Raw genomic sequence first — 24,863 nt, 5'->3', positions numbered from 1 at the left:
TAAAGTAACATAAATAAAAATAACAAAGAAATCCCAAAAAATCTCCAAAAATTCCCAAAAATCCCCAAAATTCCCAAATTCCCCCCGAAATTCACGAAATTCCCAGAAAATCCCCCCAAACCCCCAAGAATTCATCGAAAATCTATAAAAAAATCCCAAAAAAAATCTTTAAAAAATCCAAAAAATTTCAAAAAAAATTCCAAAAACATTACCACAAAAATCCCCCCAAAATCCCCATAAAAATCACAAAAAATTTCCAAAAAAATAAAAAAAAACCCCAAAAAAATCCCCCAAAAATCCCCAAAAAGTTCCCAAAAAAATTCCCAAAAAAATTCCCAAAAAATCCAAAAAATCCCAAAAAAATCACCAAAAAATTCCTAAAAAATTCCAATAAAATCCCAAAAAAATCCCCAAAAAATCCCCAAAAATCCCAAAAAATTCCAATAAAATCCCAAAAAAATCCCCAAAAAAATCCAAAAAGTATCAAAAAAATCCCAAAAGGATCCCAAAAAAATCACCAAAAAATCCAAAAAATCCCCTAAAAAAATCCCCAAAAAATCTCAAAAAAATCCCCAAAAAATTCCCCAAAAAGTCTCAAAAAAATTCCAAAAAATCCTCTAAAAATTCCTAAAAGAATGCCCAAAAATCCCAGAAAATTACCAAAAAATCACCCAAAAATAAAAAAAATAAATCCAGAAAAATTCACAAAAAAATCCAAAAAAATCCCCAAAAAATCCCCAAAAAGTCTCAAAAAATCCCCCCAAAAATCCCAAAAAATTCCCAAAAAATCCCCTAAAAAATCCCCAAAAAATTCCAATAAAATCCCCACAAAAATCCAAAAAAAAATCCTCTAAAAATTCCTAAAAAAATGCCCAAAAATTCCCAAAAAAAGTCCCCAAAAATCCCCAAAAAATCCCAAAAAATCCCCAAAACTCTCAAAAAAATCCCCAAAAAAAACCCGGAAAAAATCCCAAAAAAGTCCCAAAAAATCCCCCAAAAATTCCAAAAAAAGTCTCAAAAAAATCCCCAAAAATCTCAAAAAAATCCCCAAAACCCCAAAAAAACCCCAAAAAGACTCAAAAAAATCCCAAAAAATCCCCAAAAAGTCTCAAAAACCCGAAAAAAAAAAACCTGAAAAAATCCCCCAAAAAACCCCAAAAAATCCCAGAAAATTCCCAAAAATTTCTAAAAAAATCCCAAATAATTCCCAAAAAAATCCCCAAAAAATCCCCAAAAAATCCCAAAAAAATCCCAAAAAATTCCCAGAAATTCCCTGAAGTTTCCAGAAGGTTCCGCAGCGCGGAAAAATCCCAGAAAGTTCCAAAAAAATCCCCAAAAAATCCCTAAAAAAATCCCAAAAAATTCCCAAAAAATCCCAAAAAACCCCCAAAAAATTCCAAAAAATCCCCAAAAAATCCCAAAAAATCCCCCAAAAAATCCTCTAAAAATTCCTAAAAAAATGCCCAAACATTCCTAAAAAAGTCCCCAAAAATCCCCCAAAAAATCCCCCAAAAAATCCCCAAAAAATCCCCAAAAATCCCAAAAAAATTCCCCAAAAAATCCCCAAAAATTCCCCAAAAATCCCAAAAAAATCCCCCAAAAAATCCCAAAAAATTCCCAAAAATTCCAAAAAATCCCCCAAAAAAATCCCCAAAAAGTCTCAAAAAATCCCCCCAAAAATCCCAAAAAATTCCCAAAAAAATCCCTAAAAAGTCAAAAAAATCCCCAAAAAAATCCCAAAAAATCCCCAAAAAAATCCCAAAAAAATCCCAGAAATTCCCCGAAGTTTCCGGAAGGTTCCGCAGTCTCACCTCCTCCTGCTGGGCGAAGTCGGCCGCGAAAAAATCCCAGAAAGTCCCAAAAAAATCCCCAAAAAATCCAAAAAAATCCCCAAAAAATCCCCAAAAAATCCCAGAAAATCCCCAAAAAGTATCAAAAAAATACGAAAAAAACCCAAAAAAATCCTAAAAAATCCCCAACAAATCCCAAAAAAATCCGAAAAAAAACCCAGAAAGAATCCCAAAAAAATTCCAAAAAAATCCCAAAAAAGTCTCAAAAAAAATCCCAAAAAATCCCAAAAAATTCCTAAAAAATCCCAAAAAATTCCCCCGAAAATTCCCCAAAAAAATCCCAAAAAATCCCCCAAAAATTCCCAAAAATCCCAAAAAATTCCCCAAAAAAATTCCCCCAAAAATCCAAAAAAATCCCCCAAAAAATCCCTAAAAAAATTCCCAAAAAATCCCCAAAAAATCCCCCAAAAATTCCCCAAAAAATCCCCAAAAAAATCCCCAAAAAAATCCCCAAAAAATCTCAAAAAATCCCCAAAAAAATCCCCAAAAAAATCCCCAAAAAATCCCACAAAATTCCCAGAAATTCCAAGAAGTTTCCAGAAGGTTCCGCCGTCTCACCTCCTCCTGCTGGGCGAAGTCGGCCGCGAGCACCTTGGGGTTGGACTGGGGCCACTTGACGCCGTGCAGGGCCTCGCGCGTGGCCACCGCCTCCTCCACCGAGCAGTACTGGGGGGGAAAATCCGGGAAATTCCGGAACGTTCCGGGGGTGCCCGGAATTCCCGGGGTCCCCGCGGGGGCGGGGGAGGAGAAAACCCCGCGAAAATCCCCAAAAATTTGGGGTTTTGGGGGCGAAAATTGAATTTTTTGGGTCTTTTCGCGGTGAGTTTTGGGTATTTTTGGAATAATTTTGGGGATTTTGGGGAAATTTTGGGGATTTTGAGGGAATTTTGGGGATTTTAGGAAAATTTAAGAGATTTTGGGAAAGGATTTTGGGCAGTTTTGGTGAAATCTGGGAATTTTAGGGATGAAAATCCAATTTTTTGGGGTTTTTTTGGGTGGGTTTTGGGGTATTTTGGAGAGTTTTGGGAATTTTGGGGGATTTTGGGGATTTTGGGGCAATTTTGGGAATTTTAAGGATTTTTGGGAGAAAATTGGGGGGGTTTGGGTGAAATTTGGGGGTTTTGGGGGTAAAAAATGACTTTTTTTTTGTTTTTTTGGGGAAATTTTGGGGATTTTTGGAGAGTTTTAGAAATTTTGGGGGAATTTTTGGAATTTTGGGTGAATTTTAAGGATTTTTGGGAAAATTTAAGGGATCTTGGGTAAAGATTTTAGGTGAATTTGGTGAAATTTAAGGGTTTTAGGGGTGAAAATAGAATTTTTGAGGTTTTTTTTGTGTATTTTCGGATATTTTTGAGATTTTTGGGAAAAGTTTCAGAGAATTTCGGGAAAATTTTGGGAATTTTGGGAAAAGAAATTTTACAACAAAATTTTGGGCGATTTTGGTGAAATCTGGGATTTTTAGGGAGTTTTGGAGGGGATTTCGGGGGGAAAAATTAATTTTTATGGTTTTTTTGTAAAATTTTGGGATGTTTTGGGGAATTTGGGAGAATTTTGGGAATTTTGGGACAATCCGGAAAATATTCTCCTAAAAATCCACATTTTCTTCCCCAAAATTTTAATTTTATCCCTAAAAAAATTTCTCTTTTTAACTAAAAATCTACCCAGCAGTACTGGGGGGGAAAATCCCGGGAATTCCGGAATGTTCCGGGGCTTCCCGGAATTCCCGGGGTCCCCCCGGGGGCGGGGGAGGAGAAAACCCCGCGAAAATCCCCCAAAATTTGGGGTTTTTAGGGTGAAAATTGAATTTTTGGGGGTTTTTTTGGGAAAATTTTGGGAATTTTGGGGAAATTTTGGGAAAATTTTGGGAGAATTTTCTGAATTTAGGGGAAATTTTGGAGATTTTGGGAAAACTTTGGGAATTTTGGGGGGATTTTGGGAGTTTTAGAAAATTTTAAGGAATTTTGGGAAAGGATTTTGGCGAAATTTGGGGGTTTTGGGGGCAAAAATCGAATTTTTCGGGTTTTTTTGTATGAATTTTTGGAAAATTTGGAGAGTTTTGGGGATTTTGGGGAAATTTTGGGAATTTTGGGGAAATTTTGAGAGCTTTAGAAAACTTTAAGGAATTTTGGGAAAGGATTTTGGGTGATTTTGGTGAAACTTGGGGTTTTGGGGGTAAAAAACGAATTTTTGGATTTTATTTGGTGTATTTTGGGATATTTTTTGCGATTTTTGAGGTAATTCAAGGAATTTCGAGGAAATCTTGGGAATTTTGGGAAAAGGAATTTTGGGAGAAAATTTTGGGCGATTTTGGTGAAGTTTGGGGTTTTTGGGGAGATTTTAAGGGTAAAAAGTGAATTTTTGGGGCTTTTTTTTGGGTGGATTTTGGGGCATTTTCTGGAAAATTTTGGGAATTCCAAGAAAACGAATTTTGGAAGAAAATTTCGGGCGATTTTGGTGAAATTCAAAGTTTTTAGGGATGCAAAGTGAATTTTTTGGTTTTTAGGAAAAAATTTCGGGATGTTTTGGGGAGTTTTTGGGAATTTTGGGAGAATTCAAGTTTTTTCCCTAAAAATCCTCGTTTCTCCCTAAAAAATCCAATTTTTGCCCCCAGAAATTCACATTTTTCCCTCAAAAATTCACATTTTTCCCCTTAAAAAATTCGGGTTTTTTTCCTCAAAAATTCACATTTTTCTCCTAAAAAACCCAAATTTTATCTGCAGAAATTCACATTTTTCCCTTAAAAATCCACATTTTTTCCCCCCAAAACCCCGTTTTTTCCTCAAATCTCCCATTTTCCACCCCGTTTTTTTTGCTGGATTCAGTTTTTTGCCCAAATTCCCGTTTTTTCAGCCCGTTTTTCCCCGTTTTCTCACCGTGACGAAGCAGTGGGATTTGATGCGGTCGATTTTTCCCAAAAATCCCTCAATTTTCCCCCAGAAAATTCCAATTTTCTCTCTAAAACCTCCAATTTTACCTCTAAAATTCCACATTTTTACCCAAAAAACCCCAATTTTTTTCCTAAAAATCGACATTTTTCTCCCCAAAATTCCATCTCTAAAAAAATTCATTTCATCTCTCAAAATATCCAAATATTCAAAAATATTCAAATTTTTTCCTCCAAAAATTCACGGTTTTCCCTTAAAAATTCACATTTTTCACTTAAAAATTCACATTTTTCCCCAAAAACCTTCATTTTGCACCTAAAAAACTCGACATTTAACTCCTAAAAAAATCAAATTTTATCCAATAAAAATTCACATTTTTCCCTTAAAAATCCACCTTTTTCCCCCTAAAAAATTTGGGTGTGTTTCCTTAAAAATTCACGTTTTACCCTAAAAAAAAACACATTTTTCCCTTAAAAATTCACATTTTTATCTGCAAAAATTCAAATTTTTCCTCCAAAAATTCACATTTTTCCCTTAAAAATTCACATTTTTTCCCCAAAAAATCCCGTTTTTTCCCCAAATCTCCCATTTCCCGCCCCGTTTTTTTTGCTGGATTCAGTTTTTTGCCCAAATTCCCGTTTTTTCAGCCCGTTTTTCCCCTCTCACCGTGACGAAGCAGTGGGATTTGATGCGGTCGATCCAGAATCCGTCGTCCTTGAGGCGCCCGGTGCGGCCCAGGAGCTCCTTGAGCTGCCCCAGGGTGAAGGGACGCACCTGGAAACGGGGCAAAAACGGGGGAAAATGGGAAAAAATGGGGGAAAATTGGGAAAAAACGGGGAAAAACGGGGAAAAAATGGGAAAAAATGGGAAAAAACGGGAAAAAACGGGGAAAAAATGGGGAAAAAATGAGGAAAAATGACCCAAAATTGATGTAAAATGACCCAAAAATGAGCCAGAAATTTCACGAAAAAATTCCACAAAAAATTTGCCCAAATTGGCACAAATTAGCCCCAAAAATTGGCCAAGAAATCCAAGGAATTCGGTAAAAGTTGCCCAAAAAAGCTCAAAAATTTATAACAAAAATTGAGCAAAGATATTCCCCGAAATTCCCAAAAAAACCCCCAAAAAATTCCAAAAAAATTCAAGAAAAATTCCCAAAAAATCCCCAAAAAAATCACAAAAATTCCCCAAAAAAGTCCCCAAAAAATTCCCAAAAATTCCCAAAATATCACCAAAAAATTCGCAAAAAAAATGCCCAAAAAATCCCCCAAAAAATTCCAAAAAATTCCCAGAAAATCTCTGAAAAATTCCTAAAAAACTCCTGAAAATTCCCAAAAAATTCCTGAAAAATTTCCCAAAAAATACCCAAAATTCCACCAAAAATTCCCCAAAAAAGCCCAAAAATTTAAAACAAAAATTGAGGAAAGACGTTCCAAAAAATTCCCCCAAAAATCCCAAAAAAATTTCAAAAAATTTCCAAAAAAAATCCCAAAAAATCCCCAAAAAGCCTCAAAAAAATCCCAAAAAAATCCCAAAAAATCCCCCAAAAAGTCACAATATATCCACAAAAAATCCCCCCCAAAATCCCCCAAAAAATCCCCAAAAAAATTCCTAAAAAAATCCCCAAAAAGTCTCAAAAAAAATCCCAAAAAAATCCCCCCAAAAAATCCCCAAAAAGTCTCAAAAAATCCCCAAAAAAATCCCAAAAAAAAAAAAAAAATTTCCCAAAAAATTCCAAATAATTCATTAAAAAATCCTAAAAAAATTCTCAAAAAAACCCCCAAAAAATCCCCAAAAAATTCCTAAAAAAATCCCCAAAAAAATCCCCCCCAAAAAACCCCAAAAAGTCTCAAAAAAATCCCAAAAAACTCCCAAAAAAATCCCAAAAAGTCCCCAAAAATCCCCCAAAAATCCCCAAAAAATCCCCAAAAAATCCCCCCAACTCCCCCTCCCCCCCCTCCCCCCCCCATTGACTCACCAGGTTGCAGAGGTGCACGATGGGGGAGGGGCGGTGGCGGGGGGGGGAGGGGCGGGGCGCCGCCCTCACGGGTTCGTCCACGGGCAGCAGCAGCAGCGCCCCCGGCCGCCAGGGGGGGCCCTGGGAACGCCGGGGAGGGGGCGGGGCCTCGGCTGAAAATGGGCGGGGCCAAGGCGATGACGTCATCAATTCGAATTTGGAAAAAAACCCCAAATTTTTACCATTTTTTAATAATTTTCTAGGATTTTTAAAAGGATTTTCAAAGGGGTTTTTGCCCCTCCCCCACCCTTTAAGCCCCTCCCCCAACCCCTTTAAGACCCTCCCCCACCCTTTGAACTCCTCCCGCTATTTTGAGAGCCCCTCCCCCACCCTTTAAGCCCCTCCCCCACCCATTAAAGCCCCTCCCCCACCCCTTAAGCCCCTCCCCCAACACCTTAAGCCCCTCCCCCACCCCTTTAAGCACCTCCCCCTTTTTTTAAGCCCCTCCCCCACCCTTTAAGCCCCTCCCCAACCACTAAAGACCCTCCCCCACCCCTTAAGCCCCTCCCCCAATTTTCAGAGCCCCTCCCCCACTCCTTAAACCCCTCCCCCACTCTATTAAGCCCCTCCCCCATTTCCCCCACCCCTTTAAGCCCCTCCCCCACCCCTTTAAGCCCCTCCCCCACTTTGTTAAGCCCCTCCCCATTTTTCCCCCACCCCTTTATGCCCCTCCCCCACCCTTTAGGCCCCTCCCCCACCCCTTTAAGCCCCTCCCCCACTCTATTAAGCCCCTCCCCCATTTTCCCCCACCCCTTTAAGCCCCTCCTCTACCTCTCAAAGCCCCTCCCCCACCCCTCTAAGCCCCTCCCCGTTCTTCAGGCCCCTCCCCCACCCCTTTAACCCCTCCCCCTTTAGGCCCCTCCCCCACTTTTTAAGCCCCTCCTTCATCCCTTAAGCCCCTCCCCCACCCCTTTAACCCCTCCCCCTCAACGCCCCTCTCCCACTTTTCAAGCCCCTCCCCCTCCCTTTAAGCCCCTCCCCCAATCTTTAGAGCCCCTCCCCACCCATTAAAGCCCCTCCCCCACCCTTTAAGCCCCTCCCCCTTTCCCAGCCCCTCCCCCTCACTCACCCCCTCGCCCCTCCCCCTCCCCCGAGGGGGGCGTGGCCGTCGTTGCCGCAGTCGCCGTTGGGGGCGGGGGAGGGGCGGCCCCTCCCCCCGCCGATGACGTCACCGGGGCGGGGGGGAGGGGGGGGGCGGGGCTTGTGGCTGTCCAGGCCCCGCCCCCCGGGCCCTGCCCCGCCCCCTCCGTCGCTCTCCTCCCCCTCCTCTTCCTCCTCTTCCTCCTGCCCCTCCCCCCGGCCGTTCTCGCCAGGGACCACCTGGGGGAGGGGCCAGAGAGTGGGGGAGGGGCTTAGAGAGGTGGGGGAGGGGCTTAGAGAGAGGGGGAGGGGCTTAGAGAAAGAGGAGGGGCTTAAAGGGGGAGGCATTAAAGGGGGAGGGGCTTAAAGAAAGGGGAGGGGCTTAGAAAAAGGGAAGGGACATAAAGGGGGAGGGGCTTAAAGGGGTGGGGGAGGAGCCAGAGGAGGGGGGGGTTAAAGAAATGGGGAGGGGCCAAAGGGGGAGGGGCTTAGAGAAAGGGGGAGGGGCCAGAGAGGAGGGGCTTAAAAGGGGTGGGGCTTAAGGAAAGGGGGAGGGGCCAAAGGGGGAGGGGCTTAAAGGGGGTGGGGCTTAAAGGGGTGGGGGAGGGGCTTAAACAAAAAGGGAGGGGCCATTGGGGAGGGGCTTAAAGGGGGGAGGGGCTTAAAGGGGAGGGGCTTAAAAAAAGGAGGAGGGACCAGAGTAAAAGGAGCTTAATGGGGGAGGGGCTAAAAGGGGTGGGGGAGGGGCTTAAAGGGGGAGTGGCTTAAAAAAGGGGGAGTGGCTTGAAGGGGGAGGGGCTTAAAGGGCAGAGGGGCCAGAGGGGGAGGGGCCAGAGTCTGGGGGAGGGGCTTAGAAAAAGGGGGAGGGGCTTAAATAAAGGGGGAGGGGCTTAAATGGGTGGATAAGGGGCTTAAAGGGGAAGAGCTTAAACAAGGGGGTGGGGCTTAAAGGGGGAGGGGCTTAAAATAGGAGGGGCTTTAAGAAGGGGGAGGGTCCAGAGAGGGAGGGGCCGGAGGGGGAGGGGCTTAAAGAAGTGGGAGAGGTCTAAAGGGGGGAGGAGCTTAAAAAGGGGAGGGGCTCTAAAAGGGGGAGGGGCTTAAATAAAGTGTGGGAGGGACCACAGGGGGAGGGGTTTAAAAGGGGGAGGGGCCAGAGTGAGGGGGAGGGGCTTAAATGGGGTGGGGGAGGGGCCAAAGTGGCTTAAACGGGGTGAGGGAGGGGCTTTAAAGGGTGGGGGAGGGGCTTAAGAAAATGGGGGAGGGGCTTAAAGGACTGGGGGAGGGGCTTTATAGTGTGGGGGAGGGGTTTAGTGATTGTGGGCGTGGCCTGACCTGCGTCACCGTCCTGCAGATCTTCAGCCCCGCCCCCCCGTGGTGGTGGTGGGGGGAGGGGAGCAGCAGCGGGGGGTGGGGCAGGGGGGCGGGGCCGGAAGGGGAGGAGGAGGAAGAGGAGGCCACGCCCCCCGGCTCCCCAACTTCCGGCCCCTCCCCCTCAGCTCCGGCCACGCCCACCGAGGCTTCCGGGGGAGGATCCGGAGGCTCCGCCCCGGCCCCGCCCCGAATGTCCGGGATCAGCCCCTGGGGGGAGGGGAGAGAGAGAGAATTGGGGCGAAATCTGGGGATTTTGGGGGAAATTTGGGGATTTTGGGGAAATTTTTGGGGATTTTGGGGAAAAATTTGGGGATTTTGGGGAAATTTTTGGGGATTTTGGGGAAAATTTTGAGGATTTGGGGAGAATTTTTGGGGATTTTGGGGTAAATTTGGGGATTTTGGGGGAATTTTTGAGGATTTTGGGAAAACTCGGGGATTTTGGGGAAAAATTTGGAAATTCTGGGGAAAATTCGAGGATTTGGGGGGAAAATTCGGGGATTTTGGAGGAATTTTGGGGATTTTGGGGGAAAATCCGGGGATTTGGGGAAAATTCGGGGATTTTGGGGAAAATTTGGGGGATTTGGAGAAAAATTTGGGAATTTTGGGGGAAATTTGGGGATTTTGGGGGAAATTTGGGGATTTTGGGGGAAAATTTGAGAGTTTTGGGAAAAATTTGGGGATTTTTGGGGAATTTTCAGGGATTTTGGGGGAATTTTTGGGGATTTTGGGGAAAAAATTTGGGGATTTTGGGGTAAATTTGGGGATTTTTGGGGGAAATTTGGGGATTTTGGGGAAAAATTTGGGGAATTTGGGGAAAAATTTGGGAATTTAGGGGGAATTTTTGGGGATTTTGGGGGAAAATTTGGGGATTTTGGAACAAATTTGGGGATTTTGGGGGAATTTTTGGGGATTTTGGGGGTAAATCCAGAGATTTTGGGAAAATTTGGGAATTTGGAGAAAAATTTGAGAGTTTTGAGAAAAAATTGGGAACTCTGGAAAAAATTTAGAAATTCTGGGGAAAATTCGGAGATTTTTGGGGAAAATTCAGGGATTTTGGGGTAAATTTGGTGATTTTGGGGAAAAATTTGTGAGTTTTGGGAGAATTTGGGGATTTGGGGAAAAATTTGGGGATTTTGGGGAAATCTTGGGAATTTTTGGGGGAAATATAGGAAAAAATTAGGTATTATGAGGAAAAAATTTGGGAATTTTGGGAAAAACCCAAAAATTCCTGAAAAAAATGTGAAATTTGACGGAAAAAAAATCAAATTTTTATCGTAAAAAATGCGAATTTTGACCAAAAATCGCCGGATTTTCACCCAAAAAAAAACTTTAAAAAATTCCAGGAATCTTTTCCCAAATTTTGGGGATTTTTGGGAATTTTTGGGAATTTTTTTGGGTGGAATTCTCTCACCTTGAGGGAGTCGGTGCTGATGTTGATGGAGACCCCCCATAGAGATAAAAATGTGAATTTTTGGGCCAAAAATTGGGGGATTTCGGGTAATTTTGGGCTAAAAAATGCGGAATTTCAAAGAGCCGGGATTTTTGAGGGAAAATCTGGGAATTTTGGGGAAAAAAACTAGAATTCTGGTAAAAAAAAAGGGGAATTTAAGGGGAAAAAATCTATTTTTTATCGCAAAAAATCCGAATTTTGACCAAAAATCGCCGGATTTTCACCCAAAAAAAAACCTTAAAAAATTCCAGGAATCTTTTCCCAAATTTTGGGGATTTTTGGGAATTTTTGGGAATTTTTTTGGGTGGAATTCTGGTCTCACCTTGAGGGAGTCGGTGCTGATGGAGACCCCCCCATAGAGAAAAAAATGTGAATATTTGGGCCAAAAATTGGGGGATTTTGGGCAATTTTGGGCTAAAAAATCGAGAATTTCAGAGAAGATCTGGAATTTTCCAGGAAAACTTGGAAATTTTGGGAAAAAAACCGAAAATTTCGGAAAAAAAACGTGAATTTTGATGGAAAAAAATCGAATTTTTTATGGTAAAAAATCCGAATTTTGACCAAAAATCGCCGGATTTTCACCCAAAAAAATTTTAAATTTTGAATTTATAAATCTGGGAATTTTTTCCCAAATTTTGGGAATTTTTGGGAATTTTTTTGGGTGGAATTCTCTCACCTTGAGGGAGTCGGTGCTGATGTTGATGGAGACCCCCCCATAGAGAAAAAAATGTGAATTTTTGGGCCAAAAAATGGGGGATTTTGGGCAATTTTGGGCTAAAAAATCGGGAATTTCAGAGAAGATCTGGAATTTTCCAGGAAAACTTGGAAATTTCGGGAAAAAAACCAAAAATTTCTGAAAAAAACGTGAAATTCGACGGGAAAAAATCGAATTTTTATCGCAAAAAATGCGAATTTTGACCAAAAATCGCCGGATTTTCACCCAAAAAAAATCCTTAAAAAATTCCAGGAATCTTTTCCCAAATTTTGGGGATTTTTGGGAATTTTTTGGGAATTTTTTTGGGTGGAATTCTGGCCTCACCTTGAGGGAGTCGGTGCTGATCGAGAACCCCCATAAAGGAAAAAAAAATGTGAATTTTTTTGGCCAAAAATTGGGGGATTTTGGGAAATTTTGGGCTAAAAAATCGGGAATTTCAGAGGACATCCAGGATTTCCATGGAAAATTCAGGAATTTTGGGAAAAACCCAAAAATTCCTGAAAAAAAAGTGAAATTTGACGGAAAAAAATCGAATTTTTATGGTAAAAAATCCGAATTTTGACCAAAAATCGCCGGATTTTCACCCAAAAAAAAAACCTTAAAAAAATCCTGGAATTTTTTCCCGAGGTTTCCCTGGATTTTGGGAAAAAACCCAAAAATTCCTGAAAAAAACGTGAAATTTGACGGGAAAAAATGGAATTTTTATGGTAAAAAATCCGAATTTTGACCAAAAATCGCCGGATTTTCACCCAAAAAAAAACCTTAAAAAATTCCAGGAATTTTTTCCCAAATTTTGGGGATTTTTGGGGATTTTTGGGAATTTTTTTGGGTGGAATTCTCTCACCTTGAGGGAGTCGGTGCTGATGTTGATGGAGACCCCCCCCATAGAGATAAAAATGTGAATTTTTGGGCCAAAAAATTCGGGATTTTGGGCAATTTTGGGCTAAAAAATGTGGAATTTCAAAGAGCTGGGATTTTTGAGTGAAAATCTGGGAATTTTGGGGAAAAAAACGGGAATTCTGGTAAAAAAAAAGAGGAATTTAAGAGGAAAAAATCGATTTTTTATGGTAAAAAATCCAAATTTTGACCAAAAATCGCCGGATTTTCACCCAAAAAAAAACCTTAAAAAATCCCAGGAATCTTTTCCCAAATTTTGGGGATTTTTGGGAATTTTTTGGGAATTTTTTTGGGTGGAATTCTGGCCTCACCTTGAGGGAGTCGGTGCTGATGTTGATCGAGGGTTTCTTGGGGGTCGTGGCCCCCCAGCGACGCTTCCGGGGCCCCCCCGCGCTGGCCCCGCCCCCCTCGGGCTCCAGGCTGCCCCTGGCCGCTGATTTGCATAAATTTGCATTAATTAGCATCACTAATTTGCCCTTAATTCATCAATTATTCCAATATTATTAGTACAAATTATTAGTGACTTATTATTTATTAATAAAATATTAGCCCAGCCCTCCTCTGGCTTCAGGCTGCCCCTGGCCGCTCATTTGCATAAATTTGCATCAATTTGCATCGTTAATTTGCCCTTAATTCATTGGTTAACCCAATATTATTAGCACCAATTATTAGTGATTTATTATTTATTAATAAAATATTAGCCCAGCCCTCCTCTGGCTTTAGGCTGCCCCTACCCGCTGATTTGCATAAATTTGCATAAATTTGCATTAATTAGCATCGTTAATTTGCCCTTAATTCATCGATTACCCCGATATTATTAGCACCAATTATTAGTGATTTATTACTGATTAATTAGAGATTAGCCCAGTGCCCCTCTGGCTTCAAACTGCCCCTGACCGCTCATTTGCATAAATTTGCATAAATTAGCATCGTTAATTTAGCCATAAACCCACCCTAAGGGATTAATTACCATAATCATCCTACTAATAATTAATAACGTCTAATATTCTAATTATTTCCTTTTAGCTCCGCCCCCCTCGGGCTCTTGATTAGCAGCTAATTTGCATAAATTAGTATTAATTAGTCTAATTTACCAGTCAACCCACCAGAAATTAATTGCTGCAATTCCTTTCCTATTAATTACCGCCAATATTAATTAAGCCCCACCCGCTCATTTGCATATCTGAACTTCTTTTAATTAAAACTCCCCCTTAATTTGCATACATTAACATTTCCCACTTGAGCCGTGTTGTTTCATTACCCTCATTTGCATATTTAAACCCCTCCCACAACCACTCAAATGCAAGCCACACCCCCTCATTTGCATATTCTAGCCCCTCCCTTTTCCATTGATCCACCTCAATTAAGCCCCACCCCCTCATTTGCATATTTAAAGCCACCTCAAATCCACCCCGCCCCTCATTTGCATACCCAGACCCTTCCCACCTCCTCATTTGCATACCCAAACCTTTCCCGCCCCCTCATTTGCATATCCAATCCCCTTCCAGTGCCTCAAACCCCTCCCAACTTAAGTCCCACACCCGCATTTGCATACCCAGACCCTTCTAATCCCCTCATTTGCATACCCAAACCTTACCCACCCCCTCATTTGCATACCCGAACCCATCCCACTCTCACCAAACCCTTCCCAACTTAAGTCCCACCCCCTCATTTGCATACCCAAGCCCCTCCTAATGCCTAATTTCCATACCAGAACCCCTCCCACTCCCAATAATTAACCCAAACTTAAGCTCCACCCCCTCATTTGCATACCCAAACTTTTCCCAGCTCCTAATTTGCATACCCAAATTCTTCCAACCTCCTCATTTACATACTCAGACCCCTCCCACTTTCTCGAACCCCTCCCAACTTAAGTCCCACCCCCTCATTTGCATACCCAAACCTCTCCCACCCCCTTATTTGCATACCAGGACCCCTCCTACCACCTCATTTGCATACCCAAACCCCTCCCAATTCAATCACCACCCCCTCATTTGCATACCCAAACCCCTCCCACCCCCTCATTTGCATGCCCAGACCCCTCCCACTGCTCAAAACCCCTCCCATTTCAAGCACCACCCCCTCATTTGCATACCCAAACCCCTCCCAGGCCCTCATTTGCATACCCAGACCCCTCCCACTTTCCATAACCCAACTCACCTCAAGCCCCACCCCCTCATTTGCATACCTGAGCCCCTCCCACCCCCTCATTTGCATATCCGCCCCTCCCAGCTCCTCATTTGCATACCCAAGCCCCTCCCACCCCCTCATTTGCATACCCAGACCCCTCCCAATTCAATCACACCCCCTTATTTGCATACCCAAACCCCTCCCACACCCTCATTTGCATACCCAAACTTCTCCCAACTCAAGCCCCACCCCCTCATTTGCATACCTGAACCCCTCCCACACCCTCATTTGCATACCCAAACCCCTCCCAATTCAATCACACACCCTCATTTGCATACCTGAAACCCTCCCACTTCCTCATTTGCATACCCGAACCCCTCCCACCCCCTCATTTGCATACCCGAACCCCTCCCACTCTCACCAAACCTTTCCCCACTCAAGCCCCACCGCCTCATTTGCATACCCAAACCCATCCCACCCCCTCATTTGCATACCCAAACCCCTCCAACCTTGTCATTTGCATACCCGAACCTTTCTATTCCCCTCATTTGCATACCCGAACCTTTCCCACCCCCTCATTTCCATACCTAGACCCTTCCCACCCCCTCATTTGCATACCTGAACCCCTCCCACCACCTAATTTCCATACCCAAACCCTTCAAACCCCCTCATTTGCATACCCAAACCCCTCCCAATTCAATCACCACCCCCTCATTTGCATACCCAAACCCCTCCCATTTAGGCCCCACCCCCTCATTTGCATACCCGAACCCCTCCCACCCCCTCATTTGCATACCCAACCCCCTTTTAACACCTAATTTGCATACCAGAATTACTCCTACTGCCTAATTTGCATACCAGAACCCCTCCCAGTCCCAATAATCAACCCAAACTTAAGCTCCACCCCCTCATTTGCATACCTGAACCCCTTTCACCCCCTCATTTGCATACCCAGACCCCTCCCACTGCCTTAAACCCCTCTAAACTCAAGCCCCGCCCCCTCATTTGCTATTCAAGCCCCTCCCACGCCCTCATTTGCATACCCAAATTTTTCCCACCCCCTCATTTCCATACCCAAACCCCTCCAACCCCCTCATTTGCATACCCAGACCTTTCCCACGCCCAATAACCCACCCCAATTCCAGCCCCACCTCCTCATTTGCATACCCAAACCCCTCCCAATTCAACCACACCCACTCATTTGCATACCCAGCCCCCTCCCACCCCCTCATTTGCATACCCCGCCCCCTCCCTCGGCCCCGCCCACTCACACAGCACCGCAATCTTCCTCTTGAATCCCCTGGGCGTGGCCTGGCGAGAGACGGGGGCGGGGCCAGAGGAGGGGGGAGGGGCGTGGGGGAAAGGGGGGGGGATGACGTCAGCACAAAAGGGGCGGAGCCTCAAGCTCCTCCCCCTCCCATTTTCCCGCCTTTTTCCAAGCCACGCCCACCCCCATTCACAAAAGCCCCTCCCACACTTCCATATTTGGCGTTTAGGGGGCGGAGACTTCCGGAAAGGGGGCGGGTCCGGCGGCTGCCCCACAAGTCAAGCTCTGGGGGGGGTTCAAAGTTCCTTTTTCTGCCCCAAAAAACCCAAATTTTGGGGTCTTGAAAGTCCATTTTTCAGCCCCAAAAATGGCAAATTTTGGGGTCTTAAAAGTCCATTTTTCTGCCCCAAAAATCAGAAGTTTTGGGGTCTTAAAAGTCCGTTTTTCTGCCCCAAATATTTGAATTTTTGGGTCTTGAAAGTTCCTTTTTCTGCCCCAAAAATCGGAAATTTTGGGGTCTTGAAATTCCATTTTTCTGCCCCAAAAATGGCAAATTTTGGGGTTTTAAAGTTGATTTTTTCTCCTCTAAAAGTTGAAGTTTTGGGGTCTTAAAAGTTCCTTTTTCTGCCCCAAAAATGGCAAATTTTGGGGTCTTAAAAGTCCATTTTTCTGCCCCAAAAACCAGAAATTTTGGGGTCTTAAAAGTCCATTTTTGTGCCCCAAATATTTGAATTTTTGGGTCTTGAAAGTTCCTTTTTCTGCCCCAAAAATCGGAAATTTTGGGGTTTTAAAGTCAATTTTTTCTCCTCCAAAAGTTGAAGTTTTGGGGTCTTAAAGTTCCGTTTTTCTGCCCCAAAAATGGGAAATTTTGGGGTCTTTAATTCGATTTTTCTGCCCCAAAAATCACAAATTTTGGGGTCTTAAAAGTCCATTTTTCTGCCCCAAAAAACGCAAATTTTGGGGTCTTAAAAGTCCATTTTTCTGCCCCAAAAATCGGAAATTTTGGGGTCTTAAAAGTTCATTTTTCTGCCCCAAAAATCGGAAATTTTGGGGTTTTCAAGTCAATTTTTTCTCCTCCAAAAGTTGAAGTTTTGGGGTCTTGAAAGTTCCTTTTTCTGCCCCAAAAATCGGAAATTTTGGGGTCTTAAAAGTTCCTTTTTCTGCCCCAAAAAACGCAAATTTTGGGGTCTTAAAAGTCCATTTTTCTGCCCCAAAAATCGAAATTTTTTGGGTTTTAAAGTCAATTTTTTCTCCTCCAATAGTTGAAGTTTTGGGGTCTTAAAGTTGCGTTTTTCTGCCCCAAAAATCGGAAATTTTGGGGTCTTAAAAGTCCATTTTTCTGCCCCAAAAATCAGAAGTTTTGGGGTCTTAAAAGTCCGTTTTTCTGCCCCAAATATTTGAATTTTGGGGTCTTGAAAGTTCCTTTTTCTGCCCCAAAAATCGGAAATTTTGGGGTCTTGAAATTCCATTTTTCTGCCCCAAAAATGGCAAATTTTGGGGTTTTAAAGTTGATTTTTTCTCCTCTAAAAGTTGAAGTTTTGGGGTCTTAAAGTTCCTTTTTCTGCCCCAAAAATCGGAAGTTTTGGGGTCTTAAAAGTTCATTTTTCTGCCCCAAAAATCAGAAATTTTGGGGTCTTGAAAGTTCATTTTTCTGCCCCAAAAATCAGAAGTTTTGGGGTCTTAAAAGTCCATTTTTGTGCCCCAAATATTTGAATTTTTGGGTCTTGAAAGTTCCTTTTTCTGCCCCAAAAATCGAAATTTTTTGGGTTTTAAAGTCAATTTTTTCTCCTCCAAAAGTTGAAGTTTTGGGGTCTTAAAGTTCCGTTTTTCTGCCCCAAAAATCGGAAGTTTTGGGGTCTTAAAAGTCCATTTTTCTGCCCCAAAAATGGCAAATTTTGGGGTCTTAAAAGTCCATTTTTCTGCCCCAAAAATGGCAAATTTTGGGGTCTCAAAGTTGATTTTTTTGCCCCGAAAATCCGAAGTTTTGGGGTCTTAAAAGTCCATTTTTGTGCCCCAAATATTTGAATTTTTGGGTCTTGAAAGTTCCTTTTTCTGCCCCAAAAATCGGAAATTTTGGGGTCTTGAAAGTTCCTTTTTCTGCCCCAAAAATCGGAAGTTTTGGGGTCTTAAAAGTTCCTTTTTCTGCCCCAAAAATCAGAAATTTTGGGGTCTTGAAAGTTCATTTTTCTGCCCCATAAGTGAAGCTGGGGGTCGCTGGAGTTTGGTTTCTGCCCCACAAGTGGATTTTGGGGTCTTAAAGTCGATTTTTCTGCCCCACAAGTGAATTTTTGGGGTCTTAAAATCCATTTTCTGCCCCACAAGTGACACTTGGGGGTCGCTGGAATCCGTTTCTGCCCCATAGATGAAACTTTGGGGTCTCAAAGTCCATTCTCTGCCCCACAAGTGAAACTTGGGGGTCTCAGGCTCCATTCTCTGCCCCATAAGTGAAACTTGGGGGTCTCAGGCTCCGTTCTCTGCCCCATAAGTGGAACTTGGGGGTCGCTGGAATCCGTTTCTGCCCCATAAGTGAACTTTGGAGTCATTGGAGTCCTCTCTCTGCCCCATAAGTGGAGTTGGGGGGTCTCAGGCTCCGTTCTCTGCCCCACAAGTGGAACTTGGGGGTCACTGGAATCCGTTCCTGCCCCATAAGTGGAGTTTGGGGTGGTTGGAGTCGATTTTCTGCCCCACAAGTGGAAATTTGGGGTCTCAAAGTTCATTTTTCTGCCCCATAAGTGAAAGTTGGGGGTCACTGGAATCCGTTTCTGCCCCATAGATGAAATTTTGGGGGTCTCAAAATCCATTTCCTGCCCCACAAGTGGAACTTGGGGGTCTCAGGCTCCGTTTCTGCCCCACAAATTGAATTTTGGGGGCCTCAAAGTCCATTTCCTGCCCCACAAGTGGAACTTTGGGGTCTCCAGGTGCCCCACAAGTGAATTTTGGGGGTCCAAGTCTCGTTCTCTGCCCCACAAGTGGAACTTGGGGGTCTCAGGCTCCGTTTCTGCCCCATAAGTGAAACTTGGGGGTCACTGAAGTCGATTTCTGCCCCATAAGTGGAATTTTGGGGGTCTCAGGCTCCGTTTCTGCCCCATAGATGAAACCTCGAGGTCTCAAAGTCCATTCTCTGCCCCACAAGTGGAACTTGGGGGTCACTGGAATCCGTTTCTGCCCCACAAGTGGAACTTGGGGGTCTCAAAGTCCGTTCTCTGCCCCACAAGTGGAATTTTGGGGGTCTCAAGGTCCATTTCCTGCCCCACAAGTGGAACTTGGGGGTCACCGAAGTCGATTTCTGCCCCACAAGTGGAACTTGGGGGTCACTGGAATCCGTTTCTGCCCCACAAGTGGAACTTGGGGGTCTCAAAGTCCATTTCCTGCCCCACAAGTGGAACTTGGGGGTCACTGAAGTCGATTTCTGCCCCACAAGTGGAACTTGGGGGTCACTGAAGTCGATTTCTGCCCCACAAGTGGAACTTGGGGGTCTCAAAGTCCGTTCTCTGCCCCACAAGTGGAATTTTGGGGTCTCCAGGTGCCCCACAAGTGAATTTTGGGGGTCTCAAGCTCCGTTCTCTGCCCCACAAGTGCAACTTGGGGGTCACTGCAGTCGATTTCTGCCCCATAGATGAAATTTTGGGGGTCTCAAAGTCCGTTCTCTGCCCCATAAGTGGAACTTGGGGGTCCAAGTCTCGTTCTCTGCCCCACAAGTGGAACTTGGGGGTCTCCAGGTGCCCCACAAGTGGAACTTGGAGGTCTCAGGTTCCATTCTCTGCCCCACAAGTGAATTTTGGGGGGTCCAAGTCCCGTTCCTGCCCCACAAGTGGAACTTGGGGGTCACTGAAGTCGATTTCTGCCCCACAAGTGGAACTTGGGGGTCACTGGAATCCATTTCTGCCCCATAAGTAGAACTTGGGGGTCTCAAGGTCCATTTCCTGCCCCACAAGTGGAATTTCGGGGTCTCAAAGTCCGTTCTCTGCCCCACAAGTGGAACTTGGGGGTCTCAACGTCCGTTCTCTGCCCCACAAGTGGAATTTTGGGGGTCTCAAGGTCCATTTCCTGCCCCACAAGTGGAACTTGGGGGTCACTGGAATCCATTTCTGCCCCACAAGTGGAACTTGGGGGTCTCAACGTCCGTTCTCTGCCCCATAAGTGGAACTTGGGGGTCTCAGGTTCCATTCTCTGCCCCACAAGTGGAACTTGGGGGTCTCCAGGTGCCCCATAAGTGAACTTTGGGGGTCTCAGGCTCCGTTTCTGCCCCACAAGTGGAATTTTGGGGTCTCCAGGTGCCCCACAAGTGAATTTTGGGGGGGTCCAAGTCCCGTTCTCTGCCCCACAAGTGGAACTTGGGGGTCTCAGGTTCCATTTTCTGCCCCATAGATGAAACTTTGGGGTCTCAGGTTCCATTTTCTGCCCCATAGATGAAATCTTTGGGGTCTCAAGCTCCACTTCTGCCCCATAAGTGGAATTTTGGGGGTCTCAGGCTCCGTTCTCTGCCCCATAAGTGGAACTTGGGGGTCACTGGAATCCGTTTCTGCCCCACAAGTGGAACTTGGGGGTCACTGAAGTCGATTTCTGCCCCACAAGTGGAATTTTGGGGTCTCCAGGTGCCCCACAAGTGAACTTTGGGTGTCCAAGTCTCGTTCTCTGCCCCATAAGTGGAACTTGGGGGTTTCAGGCTCCGTTTCTGCCCCATAAGTAGAACTTGGGGGTCTCAAAGTCCATTCTCTGCCCCATAAGTGGAATTTTGGGGGTCTCAAGGTCCATTTCTGCCCCATAAGTAGAACTTGGGGGTCTCAAGGTCCATTTCCTGCCCCACAAGTGGAACTTGGGGGTCACTGAAGTCGATTTCTGCCCCACAAGTGGAATTTTGGGGTCTCCAGGTGCCCCACAAGTGAATTTTGGGGGTCTCAGGCTCCGTTTCCGCCCCATAGATGAAATCTTTGGGGTCTCAAGCTCCACTTCTGCCCCATAAGTAGAACTTGGGGGTCTCAGGCTCCATTTCTGCCCCACAAGTGAAATTTGGGGGGTCCAAGTCCATTCTCTGCCCCACAAGTGAAACTTGGGGGTCTCAGACTCCGTTTCTGCCCCACAAGTGGAACTTGGGGGTCTCCAGGTGCCCCACAAGTGAATTTTGGGGGTCCAAGTCCATTCTCTGCCCCACAAGTGGAATTTTGGGGGTCCAAGTCCCGTTCTCTGCCCCACAAGTGGAACTTGGGGGTCACTGAAGTCGATTTCTGCCCCACAAGTGGAACTTGGGGGTCTCAAAGTCCGTTCTCTGCCCCACAAGTGGAATTTTGGGGTCTCCAGGTGCCCCACAAGTGAATTTTGGGGGGGTCCAAGTCCCGTTCTCTGCCCCACAAGTGGAACTTGGGGGTCTCAGGCTCCGTTTCTGCCCCATAAGTGGAAATGGGGGGGGTGGATCCGTGGGGGGGGTTCCGGAAGGTTCCGTGGGGCGGCGCTGGGTGCCCAAAAAAGAGACGTGTGGGGGGTCCGGGGGGGCTGGGGAGGGGTCCCAGATCTATGGGGCAGCCCCACAAGTGGGGTTTGGGTCAAAAATCCCCGATTTTGGGCAAAAATCCCCAGATTTGGGTCAAAATTCCCAATTTTTTGGGGTTAAAATCCCAATTTTTTGGGTCAAAATTCCCAATTTTTGAACCGAAATTCCCAATTTTTGGGGGTCCCAGATCTATGGGGCAGCCCCACAAGTGAGGTTTGGGTTAAAAATCCCCGATTTTGGGCAAAAATCCCCAAATTTTCCGTAAAAAATCCCAATTTTTGGACCGAAAATACCAATTTTTTGGGTGGAAAATCCCAATTTTTGGGACTAAAATGCCCAATTTTGGGGTAAAAATCCCAATTTTTGGGGGTCCCAGATCTATGGGGCAGCCCCACAAGTGGGGTTTGGGTTAAAAATCCCCAATTTTGGGTAAAAATCCCAAATTTAGGGTGAAAATCCCAATTCTTGGACCTGAAATCCCCAATTTTAGTCCAAAATCCTCAATTTGGGCCAAAACCCCCAATTTTGGGTTAAAAAACCCCAAATTTGGCTCAAAAAACCCAAATTTTGAGTCAAAAACTCCAATTTTTGGGCTAAAAACCCCAATTTTGGCTCTAAAAACCCCAATTTTGGGTCAAAAAACCCCAATTTTGGGTCAAAATCCCCAAGTTTTGGCCTAAGAACCCCAATTTTGGGTCAAAAAACCCCAATTTTGGGTCAAAAGCCCCAATTTTTGGGTCTAAAAACCCCAATTTTGGTCTATAAACCCCAATTTTTGGTCAAAAACCCCAAATTTGGCTCCAAAACCCCAATTTTGGGTCTAAAAACCCCAATTTTGGGTCTAAAAACCCCAATTTTGGCTCCAAAACCCCCAATTTTGGGTCTAAAATCCCCACTTTTTGGGTCAAAATCCCCAATTTTGGGTCAAAAAACTCCAATTTTGGGTCAAAATCCCCAATTTTGGGTCTAAAAACCCATTTTTTGGGTCAAAAAACCCCAATTTTGATTCCAAAACCCACCAAATTCTGGGTCAAAATCCTCCATTTTTGATCAAAAAACCCCAAATCTAGATTAAAAACCCCAATTTTGGGTCAAAGCCCCCCAAGTTTTGGTCTAAAAAACCCCAATTTTGGGTCAAAAACCCCAATTTTAGATCTAAAATCCCCAATTTTTGTTCAAAATCATCGATTTTTGATCAAAAAACCCAATTTTTGGCTCCAAAAACCCCAATTTTGGCTCCAAACCCCCCATTTTTGCCCCCTTCCCCCCATTTTTGGGCTCAAATCCCGGGATTTTGGGGCTGTTTTTTTCCCCCTCCCCCCATCCCTGGGGGTTTCCCCTCCCCCCTCCCCCCACCCCTCCCCCACCCCCCGGGGGGGTCCCGCCCCTCCCCCACCCGCAGGGGGCGTTACCTCGGGGGGGGCGGGGCTGGGTCCGGGCTCCATGGGCGGGGCCGAATCCGGGCTGGGAAAGTTCCGGAAGGGTGGGGGAGGGGAGAGAGAAAAAAGGGGAAAGAATCGGGAATGAGGGAGAGGAAAAAAACCAAGGGAAGAGTTTTGGGGGGAATTCAAGGGATTTTGGGGTTTTTGGGGATTTTTGGGAATTTTTGGGGATTTTTTGGGGATTTTTTTGGGGATTTTTGGGGATTTTTTTGGGGTTTTTTTGGGCATTTTTGGGGAATTTTTGGGACTTTTTTTTATTTTTTTAGGATTTTTTGCGAATTTTTTTTGGATTTTTGGGAATTTTTGGGGGATTTTTGGGGAATTTTTGGGGGATTTTTTTGGATTTTTTTGGATTTTTTGGGGGATATTTTGGGGATTTTTGGGGATTTTTTGGGGATTTTTTTTTTGAATTTTTGGGGATTTTTTGGGGATTTTTTTGGGTTTTTTTGGGGGATTTTTTTGAGAATTTTTTTTATTTTTTGGGGATTTTTTGGGGATTTTTTGGGGAATTTTTGGGGATTTTTTGCGAATTTTTTTGGGATTTTTGGGAATTTTTGGGGGATTTTTGGGGATTTTTGGGAATTTTTTTGAATTTTTGGGGATTTTTTGGGGGTTTTTTGGGATTTTTTGAGGGATTTTTCTGGAATTTTTTGGACATTTTTTGGGGAATCTTTTGGAGGAATTTTGGGGATTTTTGGGAATTTTTTGAGGATTTTTGGGGAATTTTTTCGGGGTTTTTTGGGATTTTTTTGGGGAATTTTTTTGGGATTTTTGGGGATTTTTTTGGGGAATTTTGGGGATTTTTGGCGATTTTTTGGGGACTTTTTTGGGAACTTTTTGGGGGTTTTATGGGATTTTTTGGGGAATTTTGGGGGATTTTTAGGGGATTTTTTTGGGGATTTTTTGGGATTTTTTAGAAATTTTTTGGGGATTTTTTGTGGATTTTTTGGGGGTTTTTTGGGGGAATTTTGGGGATTTTTTGGGAATTTTTGGGGGATTTTTAGGGAATTTTTTGGGATTTTTTCGGGATTTTTTGGGGATTTTTTGGGGATTTTTTTGGGATTTTTGGGGGAATTTTTGGGTATTTTTTTTAAATTTTTTTGGATTTTTTTTTTACTTTTTGGGTTTTTTTGGGGGGAATTTTCGGGAATTTTTTGGGGTTTTTTTAAGATTTTTTGGGGGGATTTTTGGAATTTTTGGGGGGGATTTTTTGGGGAATTTTTGGGCGTTTTGGAGATTTTTTTTTGATTTTCTTTTCATTTTTTTTTAATTTTTTGGGGGGAATTTTTTTTTTTAGGTTTTCCCGGGATTTTTCCTGAGAATTTTTTAGGATTTTCTTGGAATTCCCAGGATTTTTTTTTTCATTTATTGGGATTTTTTTTCAGGATTTTTTGGGAATTTTCCTGGGGTTCTTGGGTGAGAATTTTATCCCAAAAAATCCAAATTTTGGAAAATTTTTATGGCATTTTTAAGGAATTTTGGGAATTTTTGGGATATTTCTGGAAAAATTTTATCCTAAAAATCCCAATTTTCGAAAATTATTGAAATTTTTGGGCAGTTTTGGGGGTTTTTAGGGAGATTTTTGTCCTAAAAATCCAAATTTCGGGGATTTTGGGAGGGTTTGGGGAATTCCAGGGATCCAAAATTTTCCCCTCAAAAAAATCCCAAATTTCCCCCCCGAAAATCCCCAATTTTCAACCCAAAAATCCCAATTTTCCCACAAAAACCGCAATTTTCCTCTCAAAAATCTCAATTTCACCCCAAAAATCCCAATTTTCCCCCAAAAATCCCAATTTTCCCCCAAAATTCCGCATTTTCCCCTCAAAAATCTCAATTTCACCCCAAAAATCCCAATTTTTCCCCAAAATCTGCATTTCCCCACCCAAAATCCGCATTTTCCCCTCACAAATCCCAAATTTCCCACAAAAATTCCCATTTTTGCCCCCAAATTCCCAATTTTCCCCTCACAAATCCCCATTTTCATACAAAAAAAATCCTCATTTTTCCACCCAAAATCTCCCTTTTCCCACAGAAATCCCAATTTTTCCACCCAAAATCCCCATTTTCCCCTCAAAAATCCCAAATTTCTCCTCACAAATTCCCATTTTCTCCCCTAAATTCCCATTTTTCCCCTCACAAATTCCCATTTTTCCACCCAAAATCCCCATTTTTCCCCTCACAAATCCCGAATTTCCCCTCACAAATCCCCACTTTTCCCACAGAAATTCCCATTTTTCCCCTCACAAATCCCAAATTTCCCCTCACAATTCC

The 24,863-nt window shown here is 43.9% G+C and overlaps 2 protein-coding genes across 8 annotated transcripts in view; one reads left to right on the top strand and one right to left on the bottom strand.

Moving 5' to 3' along the window:
- The window catches only part of ACIN1 (apoptotic chromatin condensation inducer 1), a 46,192-nt gene that overhangs the window by 5,038 nt on the left and 16,291 nt on the right, over positions 1-24,863 (bottom strand). Inside the window, exons 7-14 of the mRNA XM_058853144.1 lie at positions 22,563-22,614; positions 15,667-15,706; positions 12,577-12,698; positions 9,293-9,410; positions 7,822-8,103; positions 6,714-6,865; positions 5,402-5,509; positions 2,409-2,516 (exon numbers count right to left, since the gene is read on the bottom strand). Coding sequence (XP_058709127.1) covers positions 2,409-2,516; positions 5,402-5,509; positions 6,714-6,865; positions 7,822-8,103; positions 9,293-9,410; positions 12,577-12,698; positions 15,667-15,706; positions 22,563-22,614 — 982 coding nt within the window. The remainder of the gene's footprint in view (positions 1-2,408; positions 2,517-5,401; positions 5,510-6,713; positions 6,866-7,821; positions 8,104-9,292; positions 9,411-12,576; positions 12,699-15,666; positions 15,707-22,562; positions 22,615-24,863) is intronic.
- Positions 15,733-21,264, top strand: LOC131586438 (uncharacterized). Of its 7 annotated transcripts, XM_058853257.1 has the most exons (7): positions 18,150-18,229; positions 18,837-19,259; positions 19,341-19,495; positions 19,619-19,822; positions 19,896-19,915; positions 20,114-20,195; positions 20,585-21,264. In XM_058853257.1, coding segments are annotated over exons 1-7 (930 nt in total). In that variant the 5' UTR covers positions 18,150-18,228; the 3' UTR covers positions 20,630-21,264. The 7 variants fall into 7 exon arrangements, 1 of the variants encoding a protein (XP_058709240.1); XR_009279147.1 differs by lacking the exon at positions 18,150-18,229 and adding exons at positions 15,733-16,991; positions 17,171-18,065 and having other exon boundaries at positions 18,396-20,009; positions 20,051-20,195; XR_009279144.1 differs by adding an exon at positions 15,733-16,991 and having other exon boundaries at positions 17,171-19,333; positions 19,406-20,009; positions 20,051-20,195.

Source organism: Poecile atricapillus, chromosome 19 (genome assembly GCF_030490865.1).
Source record: "Poecile atricapillus isolate bPoeAtr1 chromosome 19, bPoeAtr1.hap1, whole genome shotgun sequence".
In the NCBI taxonomy this organism is placed as follows: domain Eukaryota; kingdom Metazoa; phylum Chordata; class Aves; order Passeriformes; family Paridae; genus Poecile; species Poecile atricapillus.
This window is presented reverse-complemented; position numbering and strand designations above follow the sequence as displayed.

Excerpts from the sequence above, each read along its gene's own strand:
- LOC131586438 (XM_058853257.1), top strand. Across the intron at positions 19,260-19,340 it reads GCAACTTGGGGGTCACTGCA|TCTCGTTCTCTGCCCCACAA; the intron begins GTCGATTTCTGC and ends TGGGGGTCCAAG. Across the intron at positions 19,496-19,618 it reads GGAACTTGGGGGTCACTGAA|TCCGTTCTCTGCCCCACAAG; the intron begins GTCGATTTCTGC and ends GGGGTCTCAAAG.